The sequence below is a fragment of the Prunus avium genome, chromosome 3 (assembly GCF_965620075.1).
Source record: "Prunus avium chromosome 3, drPruAviu1.hap1.1, whole genome shotgun sequence".
Classification (NCBI taxonomy): Eukaryota; Viridiplantae; Streptophyta; class Magnoliopsida; order Rosales; family Rosaceae; genus Prunus; species Prunus avium.
In genome coordinates, this window is record NC_142286.1 from 28586857 (window position 1) to 28602815 (window position 15959).

Here is a 15959-nt window from a genome sequence, read left to right on the forward strand (position 1 = left end):
CTTACCTGTTTAGTTTTTAATAATAATAAATTCGTGGCAGGTATTAATTGGGCTGATAACTCTGAGACGCCGTGTCTCTCCTCTCTCGGATCGCCATCGCTTCTCTATCAGTAACTCTCAGTCTTAGCCGTAATCCCTAATTTTCATTTCCTCAGCCCCAAAGCTCTCTTTTTCTCTGCCTATCTCAGCCTGTCTCTGAAACTCTCAGTCTCCATCGTTTCTGTCTCTACATCTCGAACTTAAGCCCTAACCCAAACTGTCTCTCTCTCTCTCTCTCAAACTTGCAGACGTGTTTGACGTCAACCGGGGTCACCGAATAAGAGGTTAATCAAATTTGAAACATTTTTATTTTTATGCTTAATTTGCTGATGTTGTGATTAATTATGTGTGAATGACTGTTTTGTTATGCTGATGTTGTAATTAATTATGTTTGAATGACTGTTGTTATGTTGTGTAATTTGATGTTGTGCAGCGATGCTAATTTGGAGATTTTGTTTTGTTTTGTTTTCTCTTGTTTCTGTTTCCTGCCATTGTGTTTCATAGATCATAGACCCGCATAGGTTATCTGGGTTTTCTGGAGTTTCGGGGTTTATGCCATCGTGTAATACATTCTGTATGCTTCAGTTTCCTAGTTGTTTTTCACTATTTGATTATTGGGTTACTATCAGACCCAGAAAAGAAAATATTCAGTAAATATGTCATTTATCAAAATGGGAAAGGGTTTTGCCATTTGAATCTGTTAAGTTTTGAGGATCCCTAATTTGATTGCAAGATCATATATGGGTACAATATGCTATAGGATCTCTAATTTGGTTACAAGAAAATGGTTTACCTTTATTTAAAAGATTGTCACTACTTTATTTTCTGTCTGTTTCTGTGAGAGTCTGATTTTCCCACCTTTCTTTCAACTTCAGGTGATGCATTCTACGGGGTCCTGATTAAAAAACCATAGGACTTGCTGATACTGAAGTTTGAACTTTCCATACATCAAAAAAGCAAATGATTCAAAAAACTAAAATTCCGAATCTTGATTCAAGCATTTCCTTGCTAATCGTGATCCGCTGTCAACTGAGAAGTCTGAACCGTTGTCTGTTGTGGAGGAAAAGTTAAAGAAGTTGCTTGAATAAGTGGAAGCCCTTGGTGAAGCTGGGAAGATGGATGAAGCTGAAGTGCCCATGAAAAAGGTGTTGCTATTCTTGCCTGAGTTTTCTTTTAAGCATTTGTTTCCAAATTTTGCAAATAATTTTCCAGGAAGTCTATGCACCCTGTGGCCCTGGCAGCCAGGTTCATTTTCCCTATCTTGAATTTTTTGGTGGACTAACAAAATTTTGGTCCTATGATAGATGCCTAATAATAATGGCGTGGAGAATCCTGAAGTTGTTCAGGGCCCTCAGGCCCAGGGTGGTTCTAGTGCCCCTACTCTCGTCAGTAATACCCAATCAAACTGGTATAGTGTCTTACTCCAGCAAATCTCAGTCTATGGTATTGCCGCTGGTTACTGCTTATCTGCCTCATTGCTTTCCATCATCAACAAATGGGCTGTCATGAAATTTCCTTATCCTGGGGCACTAACTGCTTTGCAGTATTTGACAAGTGCTATTGGTGTCCTCGTTTGTGGCTGGCTTAAGTTGATAGAGTATGATTCGCTCGACCTACTTACTATGTGGCGCTTCCTACCAGCAGCAATTATATTCTACCTCTCTCTCTTCACCAACAGTGAGCTGCTTCTCCATGCTAATGTTGACACTTTCATCGTCTTTCGTTCAGTTGTTCCGATCTTTGTTGCAATAGGAGAGACAATCTTCTTGCACCAACCATGGCCATCAATTAGGACATGGACCTCACTTGTCACTATTTTTGGGGGAAGTGTGATTTATGTTCTAACAGATTACAAGTTCACAGTAACGGCTTATAGTTGGGCTCTAGCTTACTTGGTAAGCATGTCCATAGACTTTGTCTACATAAAGCATGTGGTAATGACCATTGGTTTAAATACATGGGGTCTTGTACTGTATAACAATCTCGAGGCTCTTCTACTGTTTCCATTAGAACTACTTGTAATGGGTGAATTGAAGAAGATTAAGCATGAAATCTCGGATGAATCAGATTGGTATTCTCTTGAGGTGGTTTTGCCAGTGGGGTTATCGTGTTTATTTGGTTTATCCATCTCTTTCTTTGGGTTTTCTTGCCGAAGGGCAATTTCTGCAACTGGATTTACTGTTCTTGGTATAGTGAACAAGCTATTAACTGTTGTGATTAATCTGGTTATTTGGGACAAGCATTCAACCTTTGTTGGTACATTGGGCCTGTTGATATGTATGGTAGGTGGTGTTATGTATCAGCAATCTACAAGCAACAAGCCTAAGGATGTGAATCAAGCAAAAGCACAAGAGACTGAAGAAGAAGAACGGAAGTTAATTGAAATGGAAAGCAGCGTAGAAAGCAATTACAATGAGAAATTGCCTGTTGAATCTGAAGGAGGAAAATGACGGAAGGCTTTTTCAAGGTAATATTGTTCTGGTCTTTTGTTGCATCTGGATTTCATTATTCTCCAGTCTAGATTTATTGATTGGTAAGTCACTTGCGGCAAATTCTCAACGAGATGACTTAAAAGACAGTTTGTGTTTAACAGAATACTTGTGATGCGCATATGGGTTAAGATGAGTATTGGGCATGACAGGTTGGTTAAATGAGTTATTCTTCAACAACAAAAAATTTCTGTACTTGATAATTAATTTCTTAAGCCTGGTCTGCAGCATTTATTCGACGACCTGGGAACACCCTGTCAGACGAAATATTGCATTCTTTTGTTCTGTAATCTTAGATTTGATCAAATAGTCCCAATAGCAATGCCTTATTTGTTGCATTCTTTTGTTCTGTAAAGACATGCTGCCTGCTTATATCAGAATTTTATCTTCCTTGTTTATCCGCAATGCTTATTCTTTTACCGTGTACTTGTAAAATTATGGGATAGTGTTGTAAGCAGTTGGCAAAAGTAAGGATTTGTTTTTACTTCTCTGTAACATTTTTGAATGAGGATAAAAGGGTTTGATATTTGCCAAATATAAGGAATTTCCTCTTCCCCACCCTACCATAAATTTAAAGGAAAGAAAAGGAGAACTTCTGGATTAAATAGACCATATGGTGGTGAAGTGTTAGTTTCTCTCCAAAAGCTGTTGAACAGTTGCCCATTCCCTATGGTCTTCTTTTTGTTCAAGAGCTGGTTATCATGATCTATTTTGGACTGATCTTCTTGCTGCTGTGCAAATGGTCTTGGCTATGGAGGAATGTATGGCAATATAAAGGAACATCTCAAGAGTTTCCCCAAGCCATTTTATGTGTTGAATACTTAACTTTGAATTGGGTTTGAAAAATGAAAGAAGCAAATATCGAAAGGGGAAAAACCAGAGAGATGTAGTTTATGTTCTACAAGTGAAGCACCCTTTTAAAAAAAAATTGGCTTAAGTACTGTTTTACTCTTTGGAACGGATGCTCGTTCTCATTTTACCCTATGAAAATGAAATTTTCTCACTTAACTTCTAGAATCTCCAAAAATTGCTGAAATTTTCTCACTTCACCACTTCCGTCCATTTTTGTTTGCTGCAATTTTCTCACTTTACCACTTCCGTCCATTTTCGTCTACAAAACCATTAAAAGTGTGGCATGTTCATTTTAGTAATTTTAGCTCCTCTCTAACTCTCACTCCCTCTACCTCTCTTCTTCTCACCCCCTCCCCCTCATCGACCCAACCCTCATCGCACCTCCACTGCACTCAATCCTCTCTCTCTCTCTCTCTCTCTCTCAACCCAACCCTTCCTGGAATTACTCAACACACCCAACTTACCCAGGCACCCAAACCCTACCCTCATCACCTCCCACGAAGCAATCCACTCCAGTCATCTCCATCATCACATCATCAGACGCAACCCCTGACTTTAATTTTGTTTGATGGCGTCAATCCATCATATTCGAGTGGGTTTTTTACTGAAATTGAAGGAAATGAAAGAGGGAAGGGAGGCAGGGCTGGGCTGGGTTCTTCGGGGATGGGGGTGATTGAAAAAGAAAGAGGGGGAAGATGGAGGTGAGGGAAGAGTTGGTTTGTTAACCTTAAAAAAAATTAAATATTTAAAATATGTTTTTTATGTTTAACTTGGATTTAAAGTTTTTTAATAGTTAAAATTATTAAAATGCCTTGCTACATCAGCATCAGTATACTCAACGGTTTTGTGAATGGAAGTGGTGAAGTGAGAAAATTCAACAATTTTTAGAGATTTTAGGAGTTAAGTAAGAAATTTCAATTTTAGGAGTAAAGTGAGACCGAACATCCATTCTAGGGTAAAACAGTAATGATGCTCAACCATATACTTGATTTGAGTGCCTACTTTTTTAAAAGTAAATAAATATGAGATTTTCTATTTAAACCCCACACTTCTCTTAATTCACCTCATGTTCTAAGTTCATCCCATCTTTTAATTTAAATTTTCACAATTTCTATGAAAACCCCACTATCTTCCCAAACTACCCTTAAATACACCCCAAACTAAAAAAAATAAAAGAAATAAAAGAAATAAAAGAGATTTTCTATTTAAACCCCACAATTTTCTCTGTTCCCAGTAGAAAAAAAACACAAACAAATGGAACCCAAAATCCGAAATTTAATACTTTCTAGAGAAGGCGAACAACTTTACCTCTCTCTAAGAATTGTAACTGGAATTCCAACACTTGGGTATTGTTGAGTTGAGAACATGAGAGAGAGAGAGAGAGAGAGAGAGAGAGAGAGAGAGAGAGAGTTTGTAAACAGGAAGTTGGAATGAGCTTGTGGTTGGGGAAGGTATGGGATAATAATATGGCAATAGGATATAGAGGAATTTGTATTTTTCTAAAACTTAATATGAAGAGTGGTGCGGTGTGTGTATAGATGTACTAGGGTTAATTATTAAGTTGGATGACTTTTTTTGTCATTTTACACAATAATAAAACTTGATTTAATTATTGGGGTGAACTAAGAGAAGTGTGGGATTTAGTTAAAATATATTTAAAATGCTTCGTTTATCACAAGGATCCGTGGCGCAATGGTAGCGCGTCTGACTCCAGATCAGAAGGTTGCGTGTTCGATTCACGTCGGGTTCATTTCATTTTAATTTTTTTTTTTTCCAATCCTTCTTTCTAGTCTTGTACCGCATCGTGTGATATGGCTTTTCTGGTCAACTGCCAACCCCATTTTGCCTTTTCAAGTGTGCAGTCAACTGGAACTTCGCTTCCTCATGTACTTTGGGAAGGGTGCTTGCTTTTCCATTGCTTCAAAACGCTCAAATTTGGTTTTTCCTTGGGATTAAGTCTGTCAAGCTGTTCCATGATTTGAAACCCTAATATTGTTCCGGTTTTTCTACAGTCCTCCTATGTACTAATTGAAGATGCACCACAACCCCCTCATTATAGTATTTCCGTTAGTTTCTAAGTTCACTGCACTTCTGTTGGTTAAGTTACATAACACGTGTGTCGAATAATTAGTAGAGAGACACAAAGGGGACACCAAATTAAGTACAAAGGATTAGCTCAGGAATAGCAGCACATTCTTGTCCCCACGTCGGAGGATATGGTATTCCAGACATTTCCTGCATGTTAATATTGAACGACCGCTACACATCTCTTTCTGGAGAGTGAATATACGTACGTTGACAGCACAAGGTAATGACCACCATCATCATCAACAAACTAGCTAGGTTAGTTAACCTTAGCGTAACTTACCACCAACCATTCAGCTGTCAAGATCCCCACCATCATCAAGACCTTGCCAGTGAAGTAAAACAAGGTAATGACCACCATCATCAACAAACCAGCTAGGTTAACCTTAGCGTTACCACCAACTATTCAGCTGTCAAGATATACCCACAGTCATGCAAGACCTTGCCAGTGAAGTAAAACAAGGTAATGACCACCATCATCAACAAACTAGCTAGGTTACCTTAGCGTTACCACCACCAACCATGCAGCTGTCAAGACCCCCACCATCATCAACACCTTGCCAGTGAAGTAAAACATTGCACCTACGGTTCAACCAATAAGCCAAAAAGAAAAGTGGAAACCTGTAAATGAATAAAAAATCTACTACTCAATATTCAAAAGGCCCACGCAACTACTTTTATAAGTAAAGTAATTAAGACTATTCACTCTTGTTTGTTATGTCGGTCGATTCTCCTCTTCTCAAATATCGGTAGTATTCAAATACAAATTTGCTTAAAAGAGCTTCAGTCGGGAATATCCACCATTTTCATTGGCCCGACAAGAACTGCTTAATCCATTAAATTTGAGGACTGTCGATTTTGCACAGTTGAAAGAGCCAACACGCCTAAAAATGTGCTGCAGAAAATAATTAAAATTAAAAAGTGAACCTGTACGTGTATAATAAATAAATGATCATGTGCAGAATTTAAAATATAGTCAAGTAAGATTCGATTTTTTATGCCGGATCATTGGATCAATATATCATACTTCTCGTGTTCCACGAGTATGCACTCATCCATTTATATATATACATAGTTGCTTTGGCAACATCTTCAACTTTGAAAAAGTAATAAACAAAGAAGTCTTCTAAGAATATATATCACATGTTCTTTCTAATTTAAGCTCTCAAGAGTTACTTTAAACTTTCAGCAGATCACAAACCCTGCTCTCTCTCTCTCTCTCTCTCTCTCTCTCTCTCTCTCTCTCTCCAATGGATGCTGCTGATGTGCTTGATCGATCATCGTTGACCTTTCCTCTTGTGTGTGAAGAAAGGCAACAATATGAGGAAGTAGAGGCAGTTGACTGTGATCACCAAACTAAAACAACCTCTGTTTTGAAAACTTGTTTCAATGGACTCAATGCCCTATCAGGTACTTCTCCTTGTTATATATACCAATTGCTTCAACATTTTTATATATATGTATGTACATAGGCAGCTGAACCTCATCTTAATAAATTTAATTTCTCTACCATTTCATTACTTAAAGCAAATTGAATGAACCAAAATTTTCTCTTTTTAATTTGGTTTCAGGAGTTGGGATGCTATCAGTTCCTTATGCACTCTCATCAGGAGGGTGGCTAAGCTTGATACTTCTTTTTGTAATTGCTGTTGCTGCCTTTTACTCAGGCTTGTTAATTCAAAGATGTATGGATGAAGATTCTACTATAAGAACTTATCCTGACATTGGTGAACATGCATTTGGGAAAAAGGGAAAAATAGTTTTGTCAATTTTCATGAACACAGAACTCTACTTAGTTGCAACTGCTTTCCTAATTCTAGAAGGAGATAACCTACACAACTTATTTCCAGAAATGAAATTGCAAGTGGCCGGATTAACAATTAGTGGGAAGAAGTGCTTTACAATACTTGGTGGACTTATTGTTCTGCCAACTGTGTGGTTTGATAGCCTGAGCCTTCTTTCTTATATCTCTGCAAGTGGGGTTTTTTCATCTGTTATCATTATTGGGTCAATTTTGTGGACTGCTGTTTTTGATGGAATTGGATTTCATCAAGAGGGATCTGTCCCACTTAATTGGAGTGGAATCCCTACTGCTGTTAGCTTATATGCCTTCTGCTATTGTGCGCATCCAGTGTTCCCTACGCTCTACAAATCAATGAAAAACAAACGTCAGTTCCCGAATGTAAGTACAAAATGTAAACTTGATATACATTGTTGGCCGATTTCCTAACATCTGAATGAGATTTAGCGTATGCATGCTTTGCTGCTTACTAATTTTCAATCTGTTGTTTCTTTGCTGCAGGTCCTCCTCGTGTGCTTTATTTTATGCACCCTTGGTTATGCATCAATGGCAGTTTTAGGGTACTTAATGTTCGGGTCAACAGTCGAATCACAGATAACTTTAAACCTCCCAACTGAAGAACTTAGCTCAAAAATCGCAATATGGACCACCCTTATCAATCCATTATCCAAATATGCTTTAATGGTTACACCAATCCTAAATACTGCCGAAAATTGGTTTCCAAGTCACTGCAAAAAAAGTCGAAGCTTCCGCCTATTTCTCAGCACTTCCTTGGTAATCAGCAGTGTTATAGTAGCTTTGGCTATACCCTTTTTTGCTTATCTCATGTCTCTGGTTGGAGCATTTTTGAGTGTCACAGCTTCACTTATAATACCATGCGTTTGCTACCTTAAAATTTCAGGTACTTATCGAAATCTCGGATGCGAAATGTTGATTATAGGGTGTATAATTTTGATGGGAGTTGTAGTTGCCATAGTTGGTACTTACACATCTCTACAACAAATAATAGAGCATTTGTAAATTAATGCACCCACTTCCCTTTTTTTCATTTTTGACAATGTATATTAATTCTTTCGTTTCACCGGCTTTTGGCTATCTATGATAAAAACTCAGTTTCTTTCCTCATAACTTTTGATCTACGATCGCTTATGTGCTCGTCCCATAACTAAAGAATTACTAAGCCAAAAGTGAAACTCAGTGGCAAGGAGAGAAAGATGTAGCAAGATCATTTCTCTCTCCGTCATATGTTAAACCCTACGCTAAGCCAAAAGTAAGGATAGGATTTTTGAGGAAAAAAAAAAGGTTCAATTAAACAGCAAACGTGACACGCGACGCAAAGCATAAGAGTTTAGATTGCACATATTCCAAAAGGTCCATATTCCCCACCTATTTGTGGCAAACTTTCAAATCAATCAAACTTGATTTTTGGTTCACACAATTTTTTTGGTCAATGTCACCGCATTCTATCGAAACCTTCGCTAAATGGGTTCCTTGACCAACTTTATTAAAGAGATGTTTCGGTCATTAAGAAATAAACCCATACAACTAAAATACTCTAGACAATAACCCATATTTTATTACATTTAAATAAAATCCAATTTTGAATTAGATGCCAAAGTGTTGGTGTATTATGACATATTTACAAATTATATATGTCATTAACTCCTCTTTGTTGAGAAGAATTTACATGTAATGGGGATGCCACTGTGACGATAGTCCAAACCTATCATATGTTGCCATGTCGAAAAGTTGCATTGTCATATCAGAAAATTAAAACACATGAATAGATGATTGACTTGGAATAATGTGTTGCGTAGATTCAGCTGCACCAAAATGGATTCAGCTGCATCCTCAACTTGTGATACTCGCAAGTGCACGAACCGTTGGTAGTTTAGCGTATGTAAGTGCGAGGTCGATTCCACAGGGATTGGTGATTGAATGATCCAATTCAGTTTTCCTACACAAAACAGAAACAAAAACAAAGAACATAAAAGAAGGAAGAAAATAAGAAAGTAACTCAAGCAAATAAGTTCCCAAGTTCAATTTAGATTAATGGATTGATTCTAGCTAAAGTATGATTAAGCCATGGTGTGTGGTCATAACCTTGTGTTCCTAATTCCCTAATTTGATCATTTGTTGTCTAACCTAAAATTAAGCATTAGGAACCCATTAAGCATAGAATAACATTTTAAACAACCAAGCATGTATCTAATCCCTGTTGTCGAATGTCCATACATACTCTTCCTATTCATAGTTCAATTCGAATTAAAGCATGGTGTATACTCTTAATTCAAACCAAGATAGCTAACATGCAAGCCTAAATGGTGATCAATCATTCAAACTAACATATTAACTTATAAGCATAATGAATAAGAACAAAAACCATAATTGAAACTTGGAAACTAATTAAACTTGAATACTTAAGAAAGAATGTACATTACAAGAAAAATAAATTACAACTAAGAAAACATTAAAGAAAGCTAGAATTGAGAACTAGAAAGCAAAACTAAGAGAATTTGAGGGAGAGAAGGGAAGGGAGCTCTAGAGAAGTGTTTGAGAGCTCCCCCCCTTGTGGTGTGTTTACAAGCTTAGAGAACTTCCCTATTTATAGGCCTAGGGGAAGTGAAAATCTGAATTCAATATGGCTAATGCATACAACACTTGTTTTATAAAATCTGAAATGGTTGATGCACTTGTATTAGAAAATCTAAATTGGGTGATGCACTTGTATTAGAAAATCTTGAATTGGTTGATGCACTTCACCAATAGATCCCACCAGCAGCCCTAGCTCATCTTCATGTCACCATGACCAAGCTTCCAACCAGAAATGATAGCTCATACCTAGCTCACCATGACCAAGCATCCAACCAGCACATGCTGAGGTCAGCATGACCAGCAACTTCAAGGGCTTACAACTTGGGCTTCTCTTAATCAAATTAGGACTTTAAGCACTCAAACTTGAAGTTCAGAATGTCTTCTTTCCAGCCATATGTTATTTGGGCCAATCCAAGGTCGGAGGAAGAAGTTAAGGCCGAAACAAATTGCTAACTCATTTTCCGCGCTGATAAGATCCATCCTGAGCATGGTTCTGTGTTTGCTAGGTAACGGACTCCAGAGTTATCCAATGGGGCTGAATTTTGGATATGTTATAGTATACACCAATTGGAACAACTTTCATGAAGAATGTGGCCTCATTCGAGCTATGTAGGTTGTTGAAACAAAGCTTGCAATATGACATACGGAACTGGACTGGCAGGGGGCTGTAGCCAAAATGAGTTTGTCTTTAAGCTCTTCATCCATTCATCCAAATTAGGCCTTAACATGCTTGAATTGCATGAATTATGTTCTCTAAAGCCATCATTATTACCTAAAGCTCAATGAACTGAAAGATAAACACAAAAAGGATTAAAAGCACAAGTTTAACTCAAAAACATAACCAAATCATAAGCTAGAAGGGTATAAAATGATATACAATTATGAACCGATCATAATGCCACAACGGTATCCTCAGAATATGTAAGTTTTTCTCCTCTTTGTTGCTAGATGTTTTCTCCTTAAAAAAATCCCTTAATTTAAATATTGCAATAATGTTTTAGTTAGGCATTCAACGTATTTCTATTTATTTATTTTAATCAATTTCGTTTTCAGCCACAAGAAAAAATTAGAATTTAGTGAAAGGCCAAAATATTTCCAAAAAAACATAAAGGTAGGCCCCTCATCTTTAAGACTAAAGACATGCAACTCCAAGCCTATATCTCTTCCACAAAAGACCAAAACAGCATCCTATAGCCTTGTTTATGATTGCTTTGTTTCTTTGTTTATTATCTGTAATACCCCGAAAAATTCAAGGTTGATTTTCATATTTTAGTGAAAAATAATTTAATGGTGGAGAATGATTGTGGGTATTTTATCAAGTGATTTTGAATTTGAGATTATTAAATTAAGTGGGGTTTAATTTCAAGTTAGACAAACATGACCAAAATACCCCTATGTGTGAAAGATTACCAAAGTACCCTTGTAGAAAAAAAAGAGAATGAGGCAACGTGTAAGCCAAGCATTTCTTCCCTCCTTCATTCTTCCCCCCTTCCCACTTACTTTGTCTTCAAAAAATCTGATTTTGGATGAGTTGTAAACCTATGGGGGTGAGTTACCTAGTCTAGCCTAAGATTCTTTCTCATCCTCTTCTTCCCATTCATTGTATTATCACCCTCTTCCAAAGGGATGACTCACCTGGTCTAATTAAGGCTTTTCAATCATAAATTCACTCTTATCCTCATCATTCATTGTATCATCCCTTTCTTCCTCATTCTTCTTTTGTTCCTCTTCAAAATCCAAAATTCGTCACTTTCTTGAAGCTGCTGAGAACTCATATTTCGGAAGCTCAAATGAGAAAACGTCCTTCATAAAAGTTGTTCATTTCCATGATTCCTACAACATACTCAAATTTCAGCTCAATCCGACTAGTATAGGCTCTGAAACGTTGGTATGATCACAATAAGTTTACCATTCCCTGATTTCACTGCAGTATGCTCGGTTTCAGTTTGTTTCTGCGACTTCATGTACTCAAATGACTTTGGTTCCTTCATCAAAGTTGTTTGAAATGCTGTCTATTATAACATATCAAAATTTCAGATTGATCGGACTTCTCTAGCCACCTTGGGAACGTTTAGAGTGGAACTTGTTTATAGTCTTCAACCTTGGCTCCTTCCCTCGTTTTCAGTCCAAAACACTTATTTCAAAAGCTCAAAACACTATGGTTTCTTCATGATAGTTACTCCAAATTCTCCCCTTTATAACATATCCAAAGATCATCCAAAAGTAATCATTATAACTCTCTAAAAATTGGTGTGCACAAAACTTGTTCAATTGATTATGTTGAATCTCTTGTTATAGATGTGTACTTTCTCTTAAAGGGCTTGTTCCTTATCATTCAATTGCTCCAATTAGCCACTAGCATCTCAAGTAAATGATTCTTTGAAAGCTTGAAGCTCTTCTTTTTTTTGTCTCTTTGAGTACTAGTTTTTAACCCAAGTTTTGGTTGGAATGCCTCAAGTATATATATATATATATATATATATATATATATATATATATATATATATCTTTCAAAGTGTGTTTTTTGTGAAGTTCTAGATTATTTCATTGTGATTTTGTTCCAATTTCATTTTGGGATTTTGGTACATCAAAATGAATATCTCAAGGGTTATTTCAAAGTTGGTTTTGTGCCATTTGAATTTAAATTGATTTTTTGTGAAATTTCAAAGTAGAGACTATCCTACTGGAATTGTTTTGATTCTGCTGCATATAGCGTATGTAAGTGCGAGGTCGATCCCACGAGGATTGGTGATTGAATGATCCCATTCATTTCTCCTACACAAAACAAAAATGAAAAAAGGAAATAAATAAAACAAGAAAAAGGAAATACCTCAAGCAAATAAGTTCCCAAGTTCAATTAGATTAATGGATTGATTCTAGCTAAAGTATGATTAAGCCATGGTGTGTGGTCATAACCCTGTGTTCCTAATTCCCTAATTTGATCATTTGTTGTCTAACCTAAAATTAAGCATTAGAAACCCATTAAGCATAGAAGAACAATTTAAACAACCAAGCATGTATCTAATCCCTGTTGTCGAATGTCCATACATACTCTTCCTATTCATAGTTCAATTCGAATTAAAGCATGGTGTCTACTCTTAATTCAAACCAAGATAGCTAACATGCAAGCCTAAATGGTGATCAATCATTCAAACTAGCATATTAACTTATAAGCATAATGAATAAGAACAAAAATCATAATTGAAACTTGGAAACTAATTAAACTTGAAAACTTAAGAAAAGAATTTACATTACAAAGAAAAATAAATTACAACTAAGAAGCAAAAGGAAAGCTAGAATTGAGAACTAGAAAGCAAAACTAAGAGAATTTGAGGGAGAGAAGGGAAGGGAGCTCTAGAGAAGTGTTTGAGAGCTCCCCCCCTTGGGGTGTGTTTACAAGCTTAGAGAACTTCCCTATTTATAGGCCTAGGGGAAGTGAAAATCTGAATTCAATATGGCTAATGCATACAACACTTGTTTTATAAAATCTGAAATGGTTGATGCACTTGTATTAGAAAATCTAAATTGGGTGATGCACTTGTATTAGAAAATCTTGAATTGGTTGATGCACTTCACCAATAGATCCCACCAGCAGCCCTAGCTCATCTTCATGTCACCATGACCAAGCTTCCAACCAGAAATGATAGCTCATACCTAGCTCACCATGACCAAGCATCCAACCAGCACATGCTGAGGTCAGCATGACCAGCAACTTCAAGGGCTTACAACTTGGGCTTCTATTAATCAAATTAGGACTTTAAGCACTCGAAATTGAAGTTCGGAATGTCTTCTTTCCAGCCATATGTTATTTGGGCCAATCCAAGGTCGGAGGAAGAAGTTAAGGCCGAAACAAATTGCTAACTCATTTTCCGCGCTGATAAGATCCATCCTGAGCATGGTTCTGTGTTTGCTAGGTAACGGACTCCAGATGTATCCAATGGGGCTGAATTTTGGATATGTTATAGTACACACCCATTGGAACAACTTTCATGAAGAATGTGGCCTCATTCGAGCTATGTAGGTTGTTGAAACAAAGCTTGCAATATGACCTACGGAACTGGACTGGCAGGGGGCTGTAGCCAAAATGAGTTTGTCTTTAAGCTCTTCATCTATTCATCCAAATTAGGCCTTAACATGCTTGAATTGCATGAATTATGCTCTCTTGCTCTATTTGCCTACAAAACACACAAAGAGAGGCAAATAACATAGAAATCTAGGAAACTCAGCAAAAGAAGTAAATAAATTTGGGCATGTATATGTATGAAATTATGAGCTTAACACACCCCCAAACTTAGATTTTGCTAGTCCTCGAGCAAAACAAAAGAAAAACAAAGCTAAAAACAAAATAAGAAGTTAACTAGACCACTTTCGTAGGTAACTCGATTGCATTGAGCGTATGCAACAAGCCTTTAAACCTCTAGGCATCCCTAGTAGGAGGAGTTGTGTCTCCTGAGGGTTTAACAGATACGATACCCACAAACGTTTTTCTAACTAAACAAAACAAAACAAAACAAAACAAAACAAACAAAAAAAAAAAAAAAACAAAAACGTTAACCTTCCAACCGGACAAAAATGTTAAACTTCATAGACATGGCTCAACAAGGAACAAAACAAGCACTAAGGAAGTTCTAAACATTATTCAAGTGCTACCACAATCTCACAAAAATCATGCTCAAGGTGTGTGTGTGTGAAGTAGCCATGAAGATACAACTCATGCTTCTCAAACAACGATATAAATTCTTGCAAGAATGAACACAAGTTTGCCAAGCTAAACCAAGATCAATAGGACTTTACTTATGGATGTAATGGGGTTATGGTAATGGTTAGACAAAGAATGGATATTGGAACACAAAGTCTAAGGAACAAAGTAGAGCATGTCATATAAACAAGATCATTGACATTTGAAATGTAAGGCACAAAAATTGAAAAGCTCACAACACCAGATTTTGCAATTGAATCACTTCACAATTTGATTTTGACATTTACACACTTTGTATAATATTTGGCCCAATTTTGCGGCTCTTTACCCTAGATCACCTTTATTTCTCCTTATATCACCCTAGGGTTGTGACTACATTGGCCACACTTCTTTTCTCTTTTTCTTTTGATTTTTTTTTATAGCTCATTTATTGCCTTGAATACAATCTGAAATGCAATCATACTCTACATGTTCCCTAGATGGTAGGATGTTTAATGGATGATAAGGTGATAGAAAGAAATGGCTAAGTGTTTGAGCACAAAGGGGTTTACAATGGAATATGTATTGTATGGGTTGATGGAGGAAAAAGAAAGAGGCTTAACAAAGATGGCCTAAATCATATCTTAGTTATAAACTTGACATTCCAGTGAATCACACAAGCAAAAATGCATACAATTGGGTAAGACATGCAAGAGTTGTATAATCATGGCTAAAGTGCATAAAAAGCTCAAGCATAATTATGTGAGACTTAGCTAGCAAAAGAATAAGATTCAGACCTAACACAATGCTTATCAAATTCCTAAGAGCCATATTAGAAGTTAGACTCAAGATTTATCATTGGTGTGGGAAGGAAAACTGAAAATGACTCAAAGAAAAGAAACAGAAAAGAAAAACGAGAGGTTTCAAATTGCAAATTGAATATTTTATTTTTAATTTATTAAAACACACAAATATACAAGTAACTCAAGGATGACCAGTTAAGGGCCTCAGAAAACACAGCCAGGGGATCCGGGAAGGTTGGAGGGGTCACAATGGTCCCGCTTAAAACCCAAACTTCTTAGACACCGAAGGTGTCGCCTAAAGAACTCCTAGACACTGTATTGACGGAGACGCTCACTGGAGTTACCACGAGTCAGCTCATATAAAAAAAAAATTTAAATTTTTTTTTTTATATAAAAGAAACATAAACTTAAAATTACTAAAATAAAAACAAAACAAGTAAAGAGAAAGGATCGAAATACTTCCCCTTGAAGCGATTAGGTCGAGCGTGATGCATTTGGAGGTCGCGACTTCTCCCACTACTCCACACTTCCTATCTTTGAAATTGCCTTCTTTCTCCCTCTTTATTAACCTGTCATAAATTTCTTAACAAACACACAAACTTGAAATGGAATTAAAA

General features: G+C 36.7%; 2 protein-coding genes and 1 non-coding gene across 4 annotated transcripts; all 3 read left to right on the top strand.

The window, feature by feature from the left end:
• The first annotated feature begins 53 nt into the window (after nt 1-53).
• LOC110755150 (GDP-mannose transporter GONST3-like) lies at nt 54-2926 on the top strand. Its single transcript, XM_021956322.2, has 4 exons — nt 54-323; nt 915-1184; nt 1344-2506; nt 2633-2926. The coding sequence occupies exons 2-3, from the start codon at nt 1155-1157 to the stop codon at nt 2487-2489; spliced, it is 1176 nt and encodes a 391-aa protein (XP_021812014.1). The 5' UTR covers nt 54-323; nt 915-1154; the 3' UTR covers nt 2490-2506; nt 2633-2926.
• A 2132-nt stretch (nt 2927-5058) lies between these two features.
• On the top strand, nt 5059-5130 carry TRNAW-CCA (transfer RNA tryptophan (anticodon CCA)). The gene has a single exon. It is a non-coding gene; the product is annotated as a tRNA-Trp (tRNA).
• A 1401-nt stretch (nt 5131-6531) lies between these two features.
• LOC110755151 (amino acid transporter AVT1I-like) lies at nt 6532-8394 on the top strand. Of its 2 annotated transcripts, XM_021956324.2 has the most exons (4): nt 6533-6875; nt 7037-7647; nt 7768-8040; nt 8168-8394. In XM_021956324.2, the coding sequence occupies exons 1-4, from the start codon at nt 6716-6718 to the stop codon at nt 8198-8200; spliced, it is 1077 nt and encodes a 358-aa protein (XP_021812016.1). In that variant the 5' UTR covers nt 6533-6715; the 3' UTR covers nt 8201-8394. The 2 variants fall into 2 exon arrangements, with proteins under 2 accessions (XP_021812015.1, XP_021812016.1); XM_021956323.2 differs by having other exon boundaries at nt 6532-6875; nt 7768-8394.
• The last annotated feature ends 7565 nt before the right edge of the window (nt 8395-15959 follow it).